This window comes from Salmo salar, chromosome 09, assembly GCF_965601325.2.
Source record: "Salmo salar chromosome 09, fSalSal1, whole genome shotgun sequence".
Taxonomy (NCBI): Eukaryota; Metazoa; Chordata; class Actinopteri; order Salmoniformes; family Salmonidae; genus Salmo; species Salmo salar.
The window spans coordinates 87,624,637-87,642,772 of record NC_138299.1 but is presented as its reverse complement, the minus strand read 5'-3'; the positions used below and the strand labels follow the sequence as shown (position 1 = coordinate 87,642,772).

At 40.4% G+C, this 18,136-nt stretch overlaps 2 protein-coding genes across 2 annotated transcripts; one reads left to right on the top strand and one right to left on the bottom strand.

The window, feature by feature from the left end:
- Window positions 1-2,404: 2,404 nt before the first annotated feature.
- mmgt1 (membrane magnesium transporter 1) lies at window positions 2,405-4,646 on the bottom strand. The gene is made up of 4 exons (NM_001141502.2): window positions 4,513-4,646; window positions 3,696-3,748; window positions 3,488-3,591; window positions 2,405-3,358 (listed from the first exon to the last, which is right to left on the bottom strand). Exons 1-4 carry the CDS (start codon window positions 4,595-4,597, stop codon window positions 3,202-3,204), a joined length of 399 nt encoding a protein of 132 aa, NP_001134974.1. The 5' UTR covers window positions 4,598-4,646; the 3' UTR covers window positions 2,405-3,201.
- Window positions 4,647-6,224: 1,578 nt separating this feature from the next.
- pfdn6 (prefoldin subunit 6) lies at window positions 6,225-7,780 on the top strand. Its single transcript, XM_014212868.3, has 4 exons — window positions 6,225-6,435; window positions 7,000-7,070; window positions 7,190-7,314; window positions 7,449-7,780. The coding sequence occupies exons 1-4, from the start codon at window positions 6,372-6,374 to the stop codon at window positions 7,567-7,569; spliced, it is 381 nt and encodes a 126-aa protein (XP_014068343.1). The 5' UTR covers window positions 6,225-6,371; the 3' UTR covers window positions 7,570-7,780.
- Window positions 7,781-18,136: the final 10,356 nt, after the last annotated feature.

Sequence of the window (18,136 nt, the reverse complement as noted above, 5' to 3'; positions counted from 1 at the left end):
GTCCTTCACGGCGTAGTGTGTTACCAATTGTTTTCTTGGTAACTATGGTCCCAGCTGCCTTGAGATCATTGACAAGATCCTCCCGTGTAGTTCTGGGCTGATTCCTCACCGTTCTCATGATCATTGTAACCCCACGAGGTGAGATCTTGCATGGAGCCCCAGGCCGAGGGACATTGGCAGTTCTTTTGTGTTTCTTCCATTTGCGAATAATCGCACCAAATGTTGTCACCTTCTCACCAAGCTGCTTGGCGATGGTCTTGTAGCCCATTCCAGCCTTGTGTAGGTCTACAATCTTGTCCCTGACATCCTTGGAGAGCTCTTTGGTCTTGGCCATGGTGGACAGTTTGGAATCTGATTGATTGATTGCTTCTGTGGACAGGTGTCTTTTATACAGGTAACAAGCTGAGATTAGGAGCACTCCCTTTAAGAGTGTGCTCCTAACCTCAGCTCGTTACCTGTATAAAAGACACCTGGGAGCCAGAAATCTTTCTGATTGAGAGGGGGTCAAATACTTATTTTCCTCATTCAAATGCAAATCAATTTATAACATTTTTGAAATGCGTTTTTCTGGATACTTTTTTTGTTATTCTGTCTCTCACTGTTCAAATAAGCCTACCATTAAAATTATAGACTGATCCTTTCTTTATCAGTGGGCAAACGTACAAAATCAGCAGGGGATCAAAAACTTTTTTCCCCCACTGTATTACAGCCTTGACTGAGAGCCCTGAAGTATCAATCTGTAACCTAACTACAGCATCCTGACCCACAGATATACACTACATGACCAAATGTATGTGGACACCTGCTCGTCAAACATCTCATTCCATAATCATATGGAGTTGGTCCCCCTTTCCTGCTAGAACAGCCTCCATTGTTCTGGGAAGGTTTTCCACTAGATGTTGGAACATTACTGTGGGAACTTGCTTCCATTCAGCCACAAGAGCATTAGTGAGGTCAGGCACTGATGTTGGGCAATTAAGCCTGGCTCGCTGTCGGCGTTCCAATTCATCCCAAAAGTGTTTGGTGGAGTTGAGGTCAGGGCACTGTGCAGGCCAGTCAAGTTCTTCCACACACCGATCTCGACAAACCATTTCTGTATGGACCTCGCTTTGTGCACGGTGGCATTGTCATGCTGAAACAGGAAAGGGCCTTCCCCAAACTGTTGCCACAAAGTTGGAAGCACAGAATCGTCTAGAGTGTCATTGTATGCTGTAGCGTTAGGATTTCTCTTCACTGTAACTAAGGGGCCTTGCCCGAACCATGAAAAACAGCCCCAGACCATTATTCCTCCTCCACCAAGCTTTACAGTTGGTTGGCACTATGCATTTGGTCAGGTAGCGTTCTTCTAGCATCCGCCAAACCTAGATTTGTCCGTTGGACTTCCAGATGGTGAAGTGTGATTCAACACTCCAGTGATCGTGCTTCCACTGCTCCAGAGTCCAATGGCAGTGAGCTTTACACAGCTCCAGCCGACGCTTGGCTTTGAGCATGGCTTAGGCTTGTGTGCGGCTGCTCAGCCATGTAATCCGATTTTGTGAAGCTCCCGATAAACAGTTATTGTGCTGATACTGCTTCCAGAGGCAGTTTGGAACTTGGTAGCGCAACAGAAGATTTTGACGCGCTACATTCGGTCCTGTTCGACAGTCCCGTTCTGTCAGCTCGTGTGGCCTACCACTTTGTGGCTGAGCCGTTGTTGCTCCTAGACATTTCCACTTCACAAAGCGTAGAGCTGCCACTTTCAAGGAGTGGGACTCTAACCAGGAAGCTTATAAGAAATCCCACTATGCCCTCCGACGAACCATAAAACAGGCAAAGTGTCAATACAGGACTAAGATCGAACCGTACTACACCGGCTCCACCCGCTGCGGCTACTCTCTGTTATTATCTATGCATAGTCACTTTAATAACTCTACCTACATGTACATATTACCTCAATTACCTCGACACCGGTGCCACCGCACATTGACTCTGTACCAGTACCACCTGTATATAGCCCCGCTAGTGTTATTTACTGCTGCTCTTTAATTATGATTTTTTATTAAAACTGCATTGTTGGTGAAGGGCTTGTAAAGTAAGCATTTCACTGTATGGTCGGACGGCAGGTATCCTAGTGGTTACAGCATTGGACCAGTAACAGGAAGGTTGCTGGATCGAATCCCTGAGCTGACAAGGTAAATAATCTGTTGTGCTCCTGAACAAGGCAATTAACCCACTGTTCCTCGCGTAGGCCGTCATTGTAAATAAGAATTTGTTCTAAACTGACTTGCCTAGTTAAATAAAGGTTAAATAATACTTTGTATATATAAACTGTAGTGTATGTGCAAGACATTACATACATTTAGTTACCTTTGACCAATAAATGCAGAAATAAAATGCATCAAAAGAACATGCAACCTGACATTGATAAAATCTCAGTATGATTTTATTAAGTTAAAAACAGGGAGTTAATCTTAACCAAAATGTAAAATGATGAAAACTCTACTTAGTGTTCATAGTATCATTAGCATTTCTGGAACACTGCCTTACTCTGCTTTCCATGCTGCACCCTTCAGGCTTGACGTTTGTGACTCCCACTGTAATAACTCTTTATTGCATACAGAATAAGCTTAAAAGCCTAATTTCAAACTCCAGGAGATCAGGGGTGTAATCATTTAAACAAGAGTGTTTCAATTGGACAAATTCAGATTAGTCCCTCCTCGCTTCATTTGCTTCCATTTAAGAAACGTTTTGCAACAGATCGGCATAATGAATGGTCATGAATTCTTTAACTGAAGTGAAGGCTTTTTACTCCATAACACAAATCTCATATCTGCAGATAAAATATGAAATAAATAGTTCCAGACAGCTGCTCATGATAGACATATGTGTGGCAAACGAAACATTCTATTATGCCCCTTGTCCAACAAAGGGGAACATTTCCCCCATGCTGTTAGGAAGGGGTAGGGGATGAGGTGTCAAATCCTTACAACTCCTAAGCAATAACAATTATATACAAACAAATATGCCTGAAAAACTGAGGGGTTGGTTGGCACAGTCAGGAGTTAAATATGGTAACCACATTTATGGAAAGATGCAAATTTGTACAGCATATTAATATATGTACAAAGACAAATTAAAAGTGGGAGAAATTACTTTTCCCTCCATCTAACCAATAAGCTCATCTGCACAGAAATAAAGACATGTGGGCAGAGAAGGCCAGTCTCAGTGCAAATGCTCCAGCTTGCGAAGCCGCAGGGGGTTGGGCAGGGCCTGTGGGTTCGGGACAGCAGAAGCCTCTTGGTCAGGGGAGCGGAAGAGCACCCTACCCCGATGATTGAACATGTAGAAAGATGGGTGGTTCCTCAACGTGTCAAATGTCCTGAAAAACAGGAAGAGGTCATTGAGTCAAGTTTAAACTATACTCATTATGTTTTCAGTGAGATGGGTCAATAACAACATAGGGCTATCCATATAGGAAGTCCATGACTAATATGAAATGGTGGCTTACTTGTTTTTCAGCTCTGAGGAGGCATCCATTTCTTTGAACTCTCCTGCGATGTGGACTATGCCATAAATGGTCAGAACAAACGCTAACAAAGTCTGTAAGACAATCTGCAAAACAAAATGAAAACAATATATCAAACGGAACAATGAATACAATAGATAAACATCAAAGAATATAATGTAACTAGCTACAACAGTATTAAATAACTTACATCTACTGGTAGGGTTTCGTTTTCTTTTTCTGTCAGACGCATGTAGGATCGATCTGGTGGTAGAAGAGAATAACATTTATCACACTGGAAGCAATGTGGCTACAGTTGAGACCAAAACAAGTTGGTAGCCTAGTTCCATCCATAACAGGGGTATATTCACTCCGCCGTTTGTGGCTAAACGTTTCTTAAACGGATGCAAACGAAACGGGGAGACCCCTATCTGAATTTGTCAAATAGTTTTATTTGCAAAACGGAACTGTTTGGACTAATGATTACACCCCAGATGTTGCAATCTAATTTGCATAACTGTTAGATAGTACTTGGGCTTTGGGAGCATAGCTTCCTTGTTTTCATTTTAACGAAGGCTTAGTTAGTAAAGAAAAATATATATACACATTTTATGCTAACATTGTACTAACATATCGCGTTGGCAAGCAGACATTGACTGATCTATAAACAATGACTATTTATTTATGATACAAGGTGATTTGTAGATCAGTCAGCAGTCGCCTGCACTGTCGGCTGCAATGTCGAAAAAGCCCATTGTTAGCTACTGTAGCTGCTTGCAGTGACAATAATATGATATGCTAAGTAGCTAACTAAATAGCTAGCTAGTAGTTAGACATGTCTGGCCTATTAACTAATTTTCATTGCTTGCTAAACTGTTTTGGCTGATGTGGAATGAAAATTAGCTAGCTAGCTCGCGCTAGTTGACAGGCCGCAGTTCACTGCATGGCTGATATCTATATGGATTTTGATCTAAACAGAAAAATAAAAACCCAGATATGTTTATCTTCTTTTTTGATATCGCACTTACGTTGCGCCGCTGAGAAAGCTGCATGTGCCAAGGCAAATAGACCAACACATACAACACCTTTCCAAAAAGACGAAGCCATCTTCATGAGGGAAGAAAGGAAATGAACAGTGTCGCTACAAAATGTCGTAAGCTATGAAGATGAACCCGGAAGTGGGATATTGATCTCTTCTTTTTCTTCTGGGGATTTTCTTTTATGTCGGATGGCAACCAACTTTAAGGTGCTTTACCGCAACCAACTGGACTGGAGTGTAGACCAGAGACGGAAGGTCTAAACCTACCCAATGTTCTCAATATTCTAATCTCACTAAGGAAATGAAATCCATAATTAAATACTACATCCCCTGATAATTTCCCCAAAGTAGTCAAATGCCTTCTTCTTCATTGGCTGATTTCTCCCAACTCATAGGAATCCCCACCCAGTTGACTACTTTAAAATGGTGGAAGCCTTCAATGGCAATGTCCATGCTAAAATGAGTCCTCTATCTTTCTCTAACAACAGGCACAACTCAGATATAAAGTCGGTTTTTTTATTTACCCGAAATGCCACGTGCGTTTACTTATATCAGTGCATTCGTAACAACATAGAAAATAAGCAATTCCGGTTTTTGTTGACCAAATTCGACACTTTCTCATTGACCTCCATTCAAAAATCCTTCACTTCGTGGGTTTATTTTTGTGGAAAGATTTTGGGCTGAGTAAAACCTTTATGCTTCGCCTCTTCCTCTCTGATCTCATGGATTATGAAACTAAAAGCCATTTTAGTCCATTACAGAGCACACATTGAATATAAGTTTGATTTAGGATCGAATTATGCTACCCTCACTTCATATCAGCTTTGCTTCCTTTACAGTTTTCAAACAAGGACTTCTATTCTAAAGTTTCTTTAAGCATTTTTACCTGGAAGTAGTTACTTTAATCTTTAATTCTCCAAAAATGGGTTGTTCCACCGCTAACCCAATCACAAAGAAGAAGAAGAAGAATAAGAAGAAGGGATGCTTGCCCAAAAAGTGATGTTAGGATGGATATATAAATTATCCTGTACAAGCTTTTTTGCCGAATACATTACATTGTTACAGGTGTCAAGCATATGTGCATGTGGCAGCAGTGTGTAGGAGGGAGGTTCCTAGGTGTGAGAAGTGTGCAGAAGACAAAGGAATGTGTAGCATGGGGAACGTAGTGGTATATGTTAGTTGTAGGGGTGCCCATGGAGCTGGGGATCAACCTGTGAGAGCGGCAGGTTGAGGTTTCCAGGGTTAGAGTAGTGCAGAAGTTGTCTTATGCTGAGGCAGTGAAGAAAGTAGAGGAAGATGGGTCAAGGGGAGGGATCCGGAGAGGACTGGTGTGAGTAGTAGACCTGTACCAGTACAGAAGGATAGTGATATATGCTTCAGAAATATTGGATTTTTAGCATTTATAGCAATGGTTACTGTACTGCAGGGATGGTACGTAAGTCGCAGAAAATTGAGGTTGTGGTGGCAGCTGCAGAGAGGTATTTGGGTGTATGAGACTTGACTTCAGAAGAGTGGTGGTGTCCCGTCCTTTCCGGCTTTTGGCCTGAGGCAGGACTAGATAGATGTAAATAGTGGAGTAGGGTGGTGAGTTTTTAGTGAGTGTACTGTTAGATGGTAAGGTATTTCTTTATTTATTTTTATTTTCAAGCAAGTATAAAGGAGTTATACTCCTGTCTAGTAGGTGGCGGTAATGCAACATTTATTGGATGCCAATCGCCGCTAAATCTCATCGAAGAAGAAGGGTTGTTCCCGAGCTAGCCACGCACGATATTCTGTTGCTGCTAGGTATAGGAACTGATTTCGTTTCAGTTTATAATAAACAAAGGCTTGATCAGAAACACCGTAGATATGGCAGAGGCGATTCAGAAGAAATTACAATCGGAGCTAGAAAAATACCAGCAGATGCAAAAAGGTATGTAGCTAACGTTAGCTCGCTAACTAGCTAATGTTAGCTATAGCTATGTTACATGCATGGTACATCTCTGCTGGCATGGTCATTTATTGTTACCTCAGCAGCTAGCTAGAAATTGACATCTGTCTGGTTATACTGTAACAGCTAGCTATTAGGTCAAGTAACAAGTAACTTAGAAAATGTGCATTATTCATGAAATCTAACGTTAGACAACTGCCCTTTGCTACCTGATCTTCCATACCCATTTAAAGCGTATCTTTATACAAAAAAAAGGTTGCTTCAGAATATTCAGGCAAGTTAGCTGGTAAACACCTTGAACCTGCTATGTAGTATACCCCTCTGATCTTCCATCCCAATAATAGGTCGTCGTAAGATCAATAGTTTGTACAGTTGGTTACACCCTATACAGCACACCCTATATTGCATAATATTACCATAGACATGGATATTAGCTATGTTCCATTTACATCACTCAGTATCACTGGTCCTCGTGTACCCAAAGTTGTCATTGTTTACATGTCAAGACCCACACTGATTTGCTAACGTTGCTTTTATTCCCTTTAGATGTTAGTAAGAGCATGTCAGCCAGGCAGAAACTGGAGGCTCAGGTGACAGAGAATAATATAGTCAAAGAGGTAAGTACACGTCTCTATCCTTCTACAGTGGCGTTGAGATTTCACAATGGATGTTGAGTAAGTATGAATGAATCCCAGTATATATTCCGCTGCTAATAAACTTCCTTTCCGTCTTTCAGGAGTTGGACTTGTTGGACACCCAGAACACAGTTTACAAGCTTATAGGTCCAGTTCTGGTGAAGCAAGACTTGGAGGAAGCCAAAGCCACAGTGGCAAAGAGGCTAGAATACATAAATGGGGAGATGTGAGCCTGAAAGATAATGTTTATTCATTTTAATAACTACACAAGGTGTCCGAAATAACAACCGCTTATTGCCTAAAGTATAAAGTATTTCATCCAGAAGCGTAACTCATTTTTCTGTCTGTTTTGGGCTGTAGTCAAAGATACGAGACTCTACTAAAGGACATGGAGAAGAAGTCTGATCAGCACCGTGAGGTCCTGTCTAGTCTGCAGCAAGAGTACCAGAGGGCTCAGGGCCTGGCTGTGGGCAAGGTCTGACCAGCAGATGGCATGGACGCACACGCGCACACACACACAGGGAGAAAGAAAAGCACTGAATCCAGCCGCAGAGCTTTGCTACTCACCCAACAATGACGCCATAAATCCAATGACCTATTGTCCTTTGTACTTATTGTATGCAGCTGCTTGTTAGTGTGACTTCTGTAGCTGTTATTATAATAAATACATAGTTTTTCTTTTTGTGATTAAATGCTTTGTTGTCCATCTTTTTCCTGGTCACTAGTGAAATACAGTGCATGTTCTAGACAATATTTGAAACATATATGATGGCCACAGAACGACAGAAGTGATGACTTTGTTGGTGCCCCATGAGCCAGCCAGTGTGACTGGGATGAGTGAGTGAAATATGTATTGCTATCAGGGCCATGGGGGATGTGTTATGTTTTCGTTGAATTTTATTCATAAGCCTAGAATGTTACTTTCCTGGCTAAAGTGACAGACTCTGGATGATTCCAGACAACAGTGATTACACAACTCGAGTTCTGCCACGTGGTCTGGTGTCAACCAGGCTAAAATCTTACCACAGGCCACAGCAACTCTTATTAAAATTCCATGAATTATTTAATATGGCTAGTCTAGAAGTTCGGGACTAAAGAAGTCAAACTAATGGTGAATGATGCAAATTCACTGAATAAGTCTTATACAACATATATTTACAGATTGTTTTCCCAGCCTGTTGAGACACTAAATAATGTAGGCCCATGTAATGGAAGTCTGTCTTTTTTGGCGTTCTACACCACTACTTTGTACCACACGATGGCGCTACTGATCCCATTGACTCCCTAACATCCTCAGCTTCAAAGTTGCTACAATGATAAACCCAATGTTGGCTTAACAGCTATTGAGCCAGGTCCCTGACAGTTGTTTGTGTTGCAAATTATAGGTAAATGTTATTTAATCAGATCATAAAGTAAATGATAAATGAACTTTAAGCCAGGTAACGCGTCATTCAAATATGGGCTATGCACAACACACGCCAGTTTACTTTCCGAGGATTCCGGGCTAGGCAAGTTACATTCTGATAATATCATCCCAACATCATTTTTGAAGTCATTTCTCCCATAACATACTTTTCCAAGTTTTTACCCCACATTGGTTTAAAGATACACATTTAGCCTTGCTCCCGTTGAAAGGTGTTTAGGAACCCCGTGGTGCTCTTGCCACGACTTGAATTAACAGGGTGGGGAGTCGTTTGCTGGAGCGAGACATTTGCTCTAATTACAGAGGCAGGCAAGCGGACCATGCGACCAGATGTTAACCGGAAGAATCTCATTCAAACCGCACTGGTAGCATTGCGCTTGAGCAAAGGGGTGTGTCCCCGCCCACATAAAGCGTGCACCCCCCGCAGCTCCGGTCTCCATTTCTATTTCAATGAAAAGTGGATAGAGCACAGCGGAGACCGCATTGTGCACAGTCCCCAGCAATTAATATCCAGCGGAGAAAGACCATTCCCCCTTCATTGCCCTCCTGAAGAGGATTTAACCAGCATGAATAATGGGCCTGAAAACGGCGCGTTGGTCTGCAAACCAATATTCCTCCACCAAACCTCACCCTCTGAAATGCCTCAATTTAAGACTGGCACAGTAAATGAATAAAGTAGCTATTCATAGCATGGAATAAAGTGAAGGCGTACGCTACATTAAACGTTAGGCTAAAACATGAATGTAAATCATTTCAATTAATGTACACTTTACGCACCAGTTTAAGTCATTATTGTAGAAAATGGTGAATCATTATCATATGACAGCCCACATGACAGCCTATAAGGATCTCGTTCACCAGACACTTTCTCTCAATCCAGCCTGCGGACGAGATAAACCTATAGGTCTACCAATCCTCACTGACTAATCATATCTCTGCATCCGTGGCACCGCAGCAGCATAGAAAATCATTATCGTGCAAGATCCCTCGGTTTGGTTCACTTTGATTGATTGAATTGATTGAATTTATTTGACAATTTGTAAAATCCATAGATAAGGGCGCTCCAGCTGGTGACACCTCCACATACAATTTAAGAAAATCATCAACTATAACACAATAAAGTTTAACAGCTTATTTCCATTGTGGTCCTTATTTTCCTATGGCGGTAAATCAGGCAAACCTGCACGATACGCGCCTTGGTTAACATTCGCACTTACTTGCAGCAAAGAGACTGTCAAACTGCCAGTCGAGAAAATAAGAACGATGTCCCTTTTACAAGTGCAAATGTAACTCCCTCTTTAGAGATTCCCATGGGAAAGGAAAATCAAGGTGAAACTATACCACACCAAGCATCGAATTACACATAGTTTAGGCTACTCATTTCAAGAGGTTCAAATGTGAATGAACCCACTGGGCAAAAATGTCAGTTCAACGTCTCGTTTTGTCATTGGATTTAGGAAGAAAAATGGGTGAAAAAAAAGACTAAATTCCCTTACATTGATTTCCTTTTTCAAATCCAATCAGTTTTCCACGTTGTTTCAACGTCAGCACATTTATATTTATTTTTGCTTGAAATGACGTGGAAGCGACGTTGATTCAACCAGTGTTTACCCGGTGGGAAGTGACTCCATGGTGAATCAAAGTTCTCAATCTTAGTCCAGTTAATGTTTATGAACACTTCCACTTCTCCAGCAAGACACATATTGCTTAACTTTATTATGCAGGTTAAAAACGTTTCTGTGTGCTACCGTCCTTTTTTGCAGTTAAAACATGTTTTCAAATCAGGAAAGTAAAACAAATTATGAATCAAAACACAGATGCAAATAAACAAGACTGAGATGATTTTACATTTGTATTTTATTTGTAAGAATATTAAATTATTAAAATACATTGGATCTCAGTTGCCAAAAATATACATATTTTCTAAATAAATTAGGCCTAAACATTTCACTCCAGGATATCCATGATGGCTCTTAAATTGTGTGGATACTGACAAGGGCTCTTGCATTGTATGAGTAATTTCAACAATTTAATCGACAAAACAAGTTGTCTTGACAGTCATTTAAATATATATGTTATATTTAATTTATCTGAAAATATGTTATCTTTCAGTCATCTGAATATATGTTATCTTTCAGTCATCTGAATATATGTTATCTTTCAGTCATCTGAATATATGTTATATTTTATTCATCTCAATATGTTATCTTTCAGTCATCTGAATATATGTAATCTTTCAGTCATCTGAATATATGTTATCTTTCAGTCATCTGAATATATGTTATCTTTCAGTCATCTGAATATATGTTATCTTTCAGTCATCTGAATATATGTTATCTTTCAGTCATCTGAATATATGTTATCTTTCAGTCATCTGAATATATGTTATCTTTCAGTCATCTGAATATATGTTATCTTTCAGTCATCTGAATATATGTTATCTTTCAGTCATCTGAATATATGTTATCTTTCAGTCATCTGAATATATGTTATCTTTCAGTCATCTGAATATATGTTATCTTTCAGTCATCTGAATGTATGTTATCTTTCAGTCATCTGAATATATGTTATCTTTCAGTCATCTGAATATGTTATATTTTATTCATCTCAATATATGTTATCTTTCATTCATCTCAATATATGTTATCTTTCACTCATAACATCTGCTAAATATGTGTATGTGACCAATAAAATTTGATTTTCATTTGAACAGCCTAAATTTGTTGGGGCATGAACTCTACAAGCATTCCACAGGGATGCTGGCCCATGTTGACTCCAATGCTTCCAACAGTTGTGTGAGTTGGCTGGATGTCCTTTGGGTGCTGGACCCTTTTTGATACACACAGGAAACTGTTGAACGTGAAAAACCCAGCAGAATTGCAGTTTGTGACACAAACCAGTGCGCCTGGTGCCTACTACCATACCCCGTTCAAAGTTTCTTAAATATTATTTTCTGGCCCATTCACCCTCTGAATGGTACACATACACAATCAATTTTGGTTACTACATGATTCCATATGTGTTATTTCATAGTTTTGATGTCTTCACTATTAATGTAGAAAATAGTAAAAATAAAGAAAAACTATTGAATGAGGAGGTGTGTCCAAACTTTTGACTGGTGCTGTATATATACAGTGCCTTCAAGAAAGCATTCAGACCTCTTGACTTTTTCCACAAATTGATTAAATTGTTTTTTCCCTCGTCAGTCTACACACAATACCCCATAATGATAAAGCAAAAACAGGTTTTTAGACATTTTTGCTCATTTATAAAATAATATAAAATATTACATTTACATAAGTATTCAGACCCTTTACTCAGTACTTTCTTGAAGCAGCTTTGGCAGTGATTACAGCATCGAGTCTTCTTGGGTATGACGCTACAAGCTTGGCACACCTGTATTTGGGGAATTTCTCCCATTCTTCTATGCAGATCCTCTCAAGCTCTGTCAGGTTGGATGGGAAGCGTCACTGCACAGCTATTTTCAGATGTCTCCAGAGATGTTCGATCAGGTTCAAGTCCGAGCTCTGGCTGGGCCATTTAAGGACATTCAGAGACTTTTACCGAAGCCACTCCTGCGTTGTCTTGGCTGTGTGTTTAGGGTCGGTGTCCTGTTGGAAGGTGAACCTTCGCCTCTCTGTACTGTGCTCCGTTCATCTTTTCCTCAATCCTGACTAGTCTCCCAGTCCCTGCCTTTTCCCATCTTCACAGAGGAACTCTAAAGCTCTGTCAGAGTGACCATTGAGTTCTTGGTCACCTCCCTGACCAAGGCCCTTCTCCACTGATTGCTCAGTTTGGCCGGGTGGCCAGCTCTAGGAAGAATCTTGGTGGTTCTAAACTTCTTCCATTTAAGTATGGTGGAGGCCGCTGTGTTCTTGGGGACCTTTGATGCTGCTGAAATGTTTTGGTACCCTTCTCCAGATCTGTGCCTTGACACAATCCTCTCTCGGACCTCTACGGACAATTCCTTCGACCTCATGTCTTGGTTTATGCTCTGTGGCACTGTAGCTAAATCCCTGTCCACCCCATTAATCTTTAGGAACTGACTATCCCTCTGCATGCAGGCTGAGAAGCCCTCCTGGAACTGACTAGGCCTCTGCACACAGTATCTCCGCTCTTCAGGAAAAGGACTGTGTTCCAGTATCTCTGCTCTTCAGGAAAAGGACTGTGCTCCAGTATCTCTGCTCTTCAGGAAAAGGACTGTGTTATAGTATCTCTGCTCTTCAGGAAAAGGACTGTGCTCCAGTATCTCTGCTCTTCAGGAAAAGGACTGTGTTCTAGTATCTCTGCTCTTCAGGAAAAGGACTGTGCTCCAGTATCTCTGCTCTTCAGGAAAAGCACGGTGTGTTCCAGTATCTCTGCCTGACTTCTCCATGCGACAGCTGGCCAAACTCTAGAGATCAGAAAAAACTATGTTTTATCAGCATTGCTAAGACTAAATACTTAACAGCTGGTGGAGAGGATAAGGAGATACACTGTAAAGAAAGGGAGATGCTGTCCATACCTGATCCTGTTGCCCCTGCAAAAGAAGGGTTCTCAAGGACTCCAAGCTTCTGATCATTCTCTGCAATGCTTCTCCACTTATGGCTTGAGAAGCTGTCAATAATAATAGAATATGACTAATGAGAGAGAGGGTCGGTTCAACAACAATATCAAAGACACATTTAAGATATAGAATGAAATATGGGGGAAATGTACCTTTCTAGGAGAAATTGTGGCGTCAGATTGAGTTACGGATGAAGGTTTCATCTTGCAAATTCACTCGTTTTGTCTTCGATTTACAATATTCTGTGTCTGACGCTGTCCTCTCTAGTCTCTTCCAGACTACGAATCAAAAGTGTTATCTGGGTTCGTCAGGGCAGTAGACTTGCTCACACCATGACCTCTTCTCTGAAGGCTAATTTGTCGCTTGATCGAAAAAAAAAAATCCACAATATTTATTAAAAGACTTAGGGATGGGTGTGGAGAAATGTAACCTCTCAAATTCATAGACATATCAAAATGATAGTTTGAACCATGTTTTGAGGCTATACAGTGTTTGTTTAAATGTACTTTGTTTACAAACATTGGAGTCAAACAAGCTTACATTTTGGTTTCGACGGTTGAACTAAGCTCACGAGGCATTTCTAAGTTATATTCTTCAAGAATCAAGTAAAATAAATGGATGTAGCGCCTTGCAGATTGCCCCTCTAAAGACTTTGATTAAAACTCATTACATTTGGGCAACATTCTAACCTATTCCAAATGGTTTGATAAAGTCTGGTAGTTAAGAACTGTCTGTGCACAATGTTGAAAGATAAGGCTACAACATATTTATATATAAAAACACACTTTTTCATTTGTTTTGTTTAAAATAAATCAGAGCAGATATGGCCTGAATCAATTTGTCAATTTGCCCTGCTACATTTTATATAAGCCTATTGAATAACCTTAAATAGCCTATGTCTAACAAACAATGCGAAATATTACCATATTCAATGTTTTACCAGTGAAAGTAGCCGACAGGGGCGAGTTTACGATTTATTATTCATGTTCCATGATTAACCACAGGGGTACGTTTTCAGCGCACGAGCCTAGTTTTTATGTAGGCTATTCCAAGAGCACTTTTTTGGCTCGTGGGTGCATGCAAACGTTTTAACACCCCAGGTGCTACAACACGTGGCAGAAATGATGGTGGCAAATCCTTTGTGCCAAGGTGTTAAAAGCTAACTTTTCCTTTCCGTTCTGTCGAAGTGTTACTATTTTCTCAGGAATTTAGCCTAGTCAATTAAAATATATGTCTACTGGAATTCTCTATTCGTCTACCTTGGCAGCTCATATCAACGTTCTCTTCTTCATTATGATTGTGATCAATTATCATGATAACTAAATCAGCAATCAGTCAATGAATCATCATTTATCTTGCATTGATTGTGGACCGTGCGTAATTCGAAATGAATGAAGCATAAATCTCCAATTGTAGAATTTACAGTAATTTCGAATTAGCCTACTCAAGGTTTTTTTCAGCCCTCGTGCAACACACTACACTTTGGTAATTAAATAGGCTACTGTATGAAAATGTCAAGAATGCTAAAAAGAAGGATCTCTATTTTAAGTCAACAATTTGGACAAAGGGACATATTTGGGATGAATTAATCGACAACTGTGCATTCGTTTGATAAAAAAATATTTGAATTAGAGGTAGGCCTAAAATGGACCAGATTACTCTCCTTTGCGTTGTTTGGGTGTGGGATTCGGTTCATGCATTGCACGAGACAACAGCCAAATGGTTTGTTACCTGATTACGTTTACTCCCGTTGGCAAAAACAAAAAGGTGGCATTTACTTCGCTATTTTCTCTCCTTGTATACTTCACACGTGCATGCCTGTGGCCGTGGGAATGGCCTGTAAACTTCGCTCACATCATGTATCTTTTATAAACTCTACGAGGTGAATGGGTCAGCAAATTATGAAGTGTGAATGCTGGTTCTCATATGGCAATTCATTTGATACACTGGCATATTCAATAACAAATCTTACTAAAAGCCTATTAAGAACTGTCCTCCATATGTAGCCTACCCACGCGTGAAATTAATAATTGTCTTTATGAAGCTGGAGTTGTTGCTAATTTAAAAAATACTTTCCATAATTTTGACCTTCGTTGAAACGCAACTATTTACTACACCATCTGTGTAGCTTGAGGTAAAGATGAACTCAATTTGACAGCTGGATGGTGTGAAACATCTCAGGTAGGCTGCTGAACGCGTGGCTCTCGTGCCAACACCAGACGTGAACATTGGCGCTGAACAGATGACAATCTACTCATTTCTGTGGCAGAAAATAAACATTATACAACGATTGGCTTTGATTTGACAATCTGGCAAAAAGTATCGGTCTCTAAACACTAATTTACTGACTCGTATTCAAATCATACTTAGCCTACAAATATGGCCATGTAAATGTAACGTGAAGCTATAAAATCAAACTACTATATAAACAAAATGTTTGGTTTTGTATTTTTGTTCTTTAGTGCGCTTTGACCAACACATCCACAGTGGGCAGTTCTAGGCTAGAAAATAAGTCCTCTGCCTCATTTAATCCATTTACCACAGAGCTGGTAAATGCGTTTTAGTGACGGATTCCGACAATAATAACAATTTAACACGGTATTCTAGTCAGCTTGGAGAAAGATTCCCTTCAAATGAATCCTTAATCAGATTTTCGCTTTTAACCCGTTTATTTATGGGCTTATCCAGGGGTGTTAAAGCAGTCCAAAGCTCCGTTCAATAGCGCGTCCTGTTCAAGGCGCGACCTAGCGGGACTAACTCTTCCTTTGATATAAGGTGTTACTATAGGCACAAGTGAGGCCTTGGAGAATGTAGGAGTTGTAATATGCAATTGTGGACACACTAATAATCCAATGAGGCGAAATTTTTGAACGTTACAAATAGCAAGCTTATGTTTAGATATGACAATATTTTAATATTGTACTTTATTGAACATTAATATAGCTGGTGTTGGATTTGACATATGCAAACACATATTCACTGATGACAACTTTCTAGTAGGCCTTTGTGCTTTTACGCACAAAGCTCCTTCAAATGAAATTGGAGACTAATAAATAATTCTACATACAGTGAGGTCCAAAAGTAATTGGACAGTGACACATTAGTGGTTGTTTTGACTCTTAACTCTAGCACTTTGGATTTGAAGTGATTCAATGGTTAAAGTGCAGACCATCAGCTTTAATTTGAGGGTATTTTCATCCATATTTGGAACCGTTTAGAAATTACAGCACTTTTTGTAAATTTTAGGGAACCAAAAGTATTTGGACAAATTCCATTATATGTGTATTATATAGTCACAAGTTTAATATTTGGTCCCATATTCCTATAACGCAATGACTACATCAAGTTCGTGAGCCTACAAACTTGTTGGATGCATTTGCAGTTTGTTTTGGTTGTGTTTAAAATGATTTTGTGCCAAATAGAAATGAATGTAAAATAATATATTGTGTCATTTTGGAGTCACTTTTATTGTAAATAAGAATATAATATGTTTCTAAACACTTATACATTAATGTTGATGCTACAATGATTACGGATAATCATTAATGAATCATGAATAATGATGAGTGAGAAAGTTACAGAGGCATAAATACACTATATATACAAAAGTATGTGGACACCACGACAAATTAGTGGATTCTGCTACTTCAGCCACACCCGTGTATAAAATCGAGCACACAGCCATGCAATCTCCATAGACAAACACGGGCAGTAGAATGGCCTTACTGAAGAACACAGTGACTTTTAACATGTCACCGTCATAGGAAGCCACCTTTCCAACAAGTCAGTTTGTCAATTTCTGCCCTGCTTGAGCTGCCACGGTCAACTGTAAGTGCTGTTATTGTGAAGTGGAAACGTCTAGGAGCAAGAAAGACTCATCCGAGAAGTGGTAGTTCACACAAGCTCACAGAACAAGACCACCGAGTGCTGAAGTGCATAGAGCCTTTTTTAAATTATTTAACCTTTATGTAACTAGACAAGTCAGTTAAGAACAAATTCTTCATTACAATGACGGCCTACACCGGCCAAACCCTAACCCGGACGACACTGGGCCAATTGTGTACCGCCCTATGGGACTCCCAATCACGGCCAGTTGTGATACAGCCTGGAATCAAACCAGGGTCTGTAGTGACAGCTCTAGCACTGAGATGCAGTGCCTTAGTCCGCTGTGCCACTCGGGAGCCGAAATCATCTGTCCTCGGTTGCAACACTCACTACTGAGTTCCAAACTGACTGGAAGCAACATCAGCATAAGAACTGTTCGTTGGGAGCTTCATTAAAAGCAGCCGCACATAAACCTTGCCAATGCCAAGCGTCTGATGGAGTGGTGTAAAGCTTCCTGCCATTGGACAGCCCCAATGCATAGTGCCAACTGTAAAGTTTGGTGGAGGAGGAATAATTGTCTGGGGCTGTTTTTCATGGTTCGGGCCAGACCCCTTTGTTCCAGTGAAGGGAAATCTTAACGCTACAGCATACAATGACATTCTTGACAATTCTATGCTTCCAAGGTTGTGGCAACAGTTGGGGAAAGGCCCTGTTTCAGCATGACAATGCCCCCGCGCTCAAAGTGAGGTCCATGCAGAAATGGTTTGTCGAGATCGGTGTGGAAGAACTTACTGGCCTGCACAGAGCCCTGACCTCAACCCCATCGAACTCATTTGGAATGAATTGGAACGCCGACTGCGAGCCAGGCCTAATCGCCCAATATCAGTGCCGGACCTCACTAACGCTCTTGTGGCTGAAGGGAAGCAAGTCCCCACTGCAATGTTCCAACATCTAGTGGAAAGCCTTCCCAGAAGAGTGGAGGATGTTATAGCGGCAAAGGGGAGACCAACTCCATATTAATGACCTTGGAATGAGATGTTCGATGAGCAGGTGTCCACATACTTTTGGCCATGTAGTGTACCCCCCCCCCCCCCCCCCCATCTGTTATTGGTAATGGTGTGAGGTTAGGATGTTTTATTTTCTTTAACCCTTATTTATCAGGGTGAGTCAATTAAGAACAAATTCTCATTTGCAATGAGGACCTGATCCGTAATCATGGTAACATCCATATTAATGTAGAAGTGGTCCGAAACA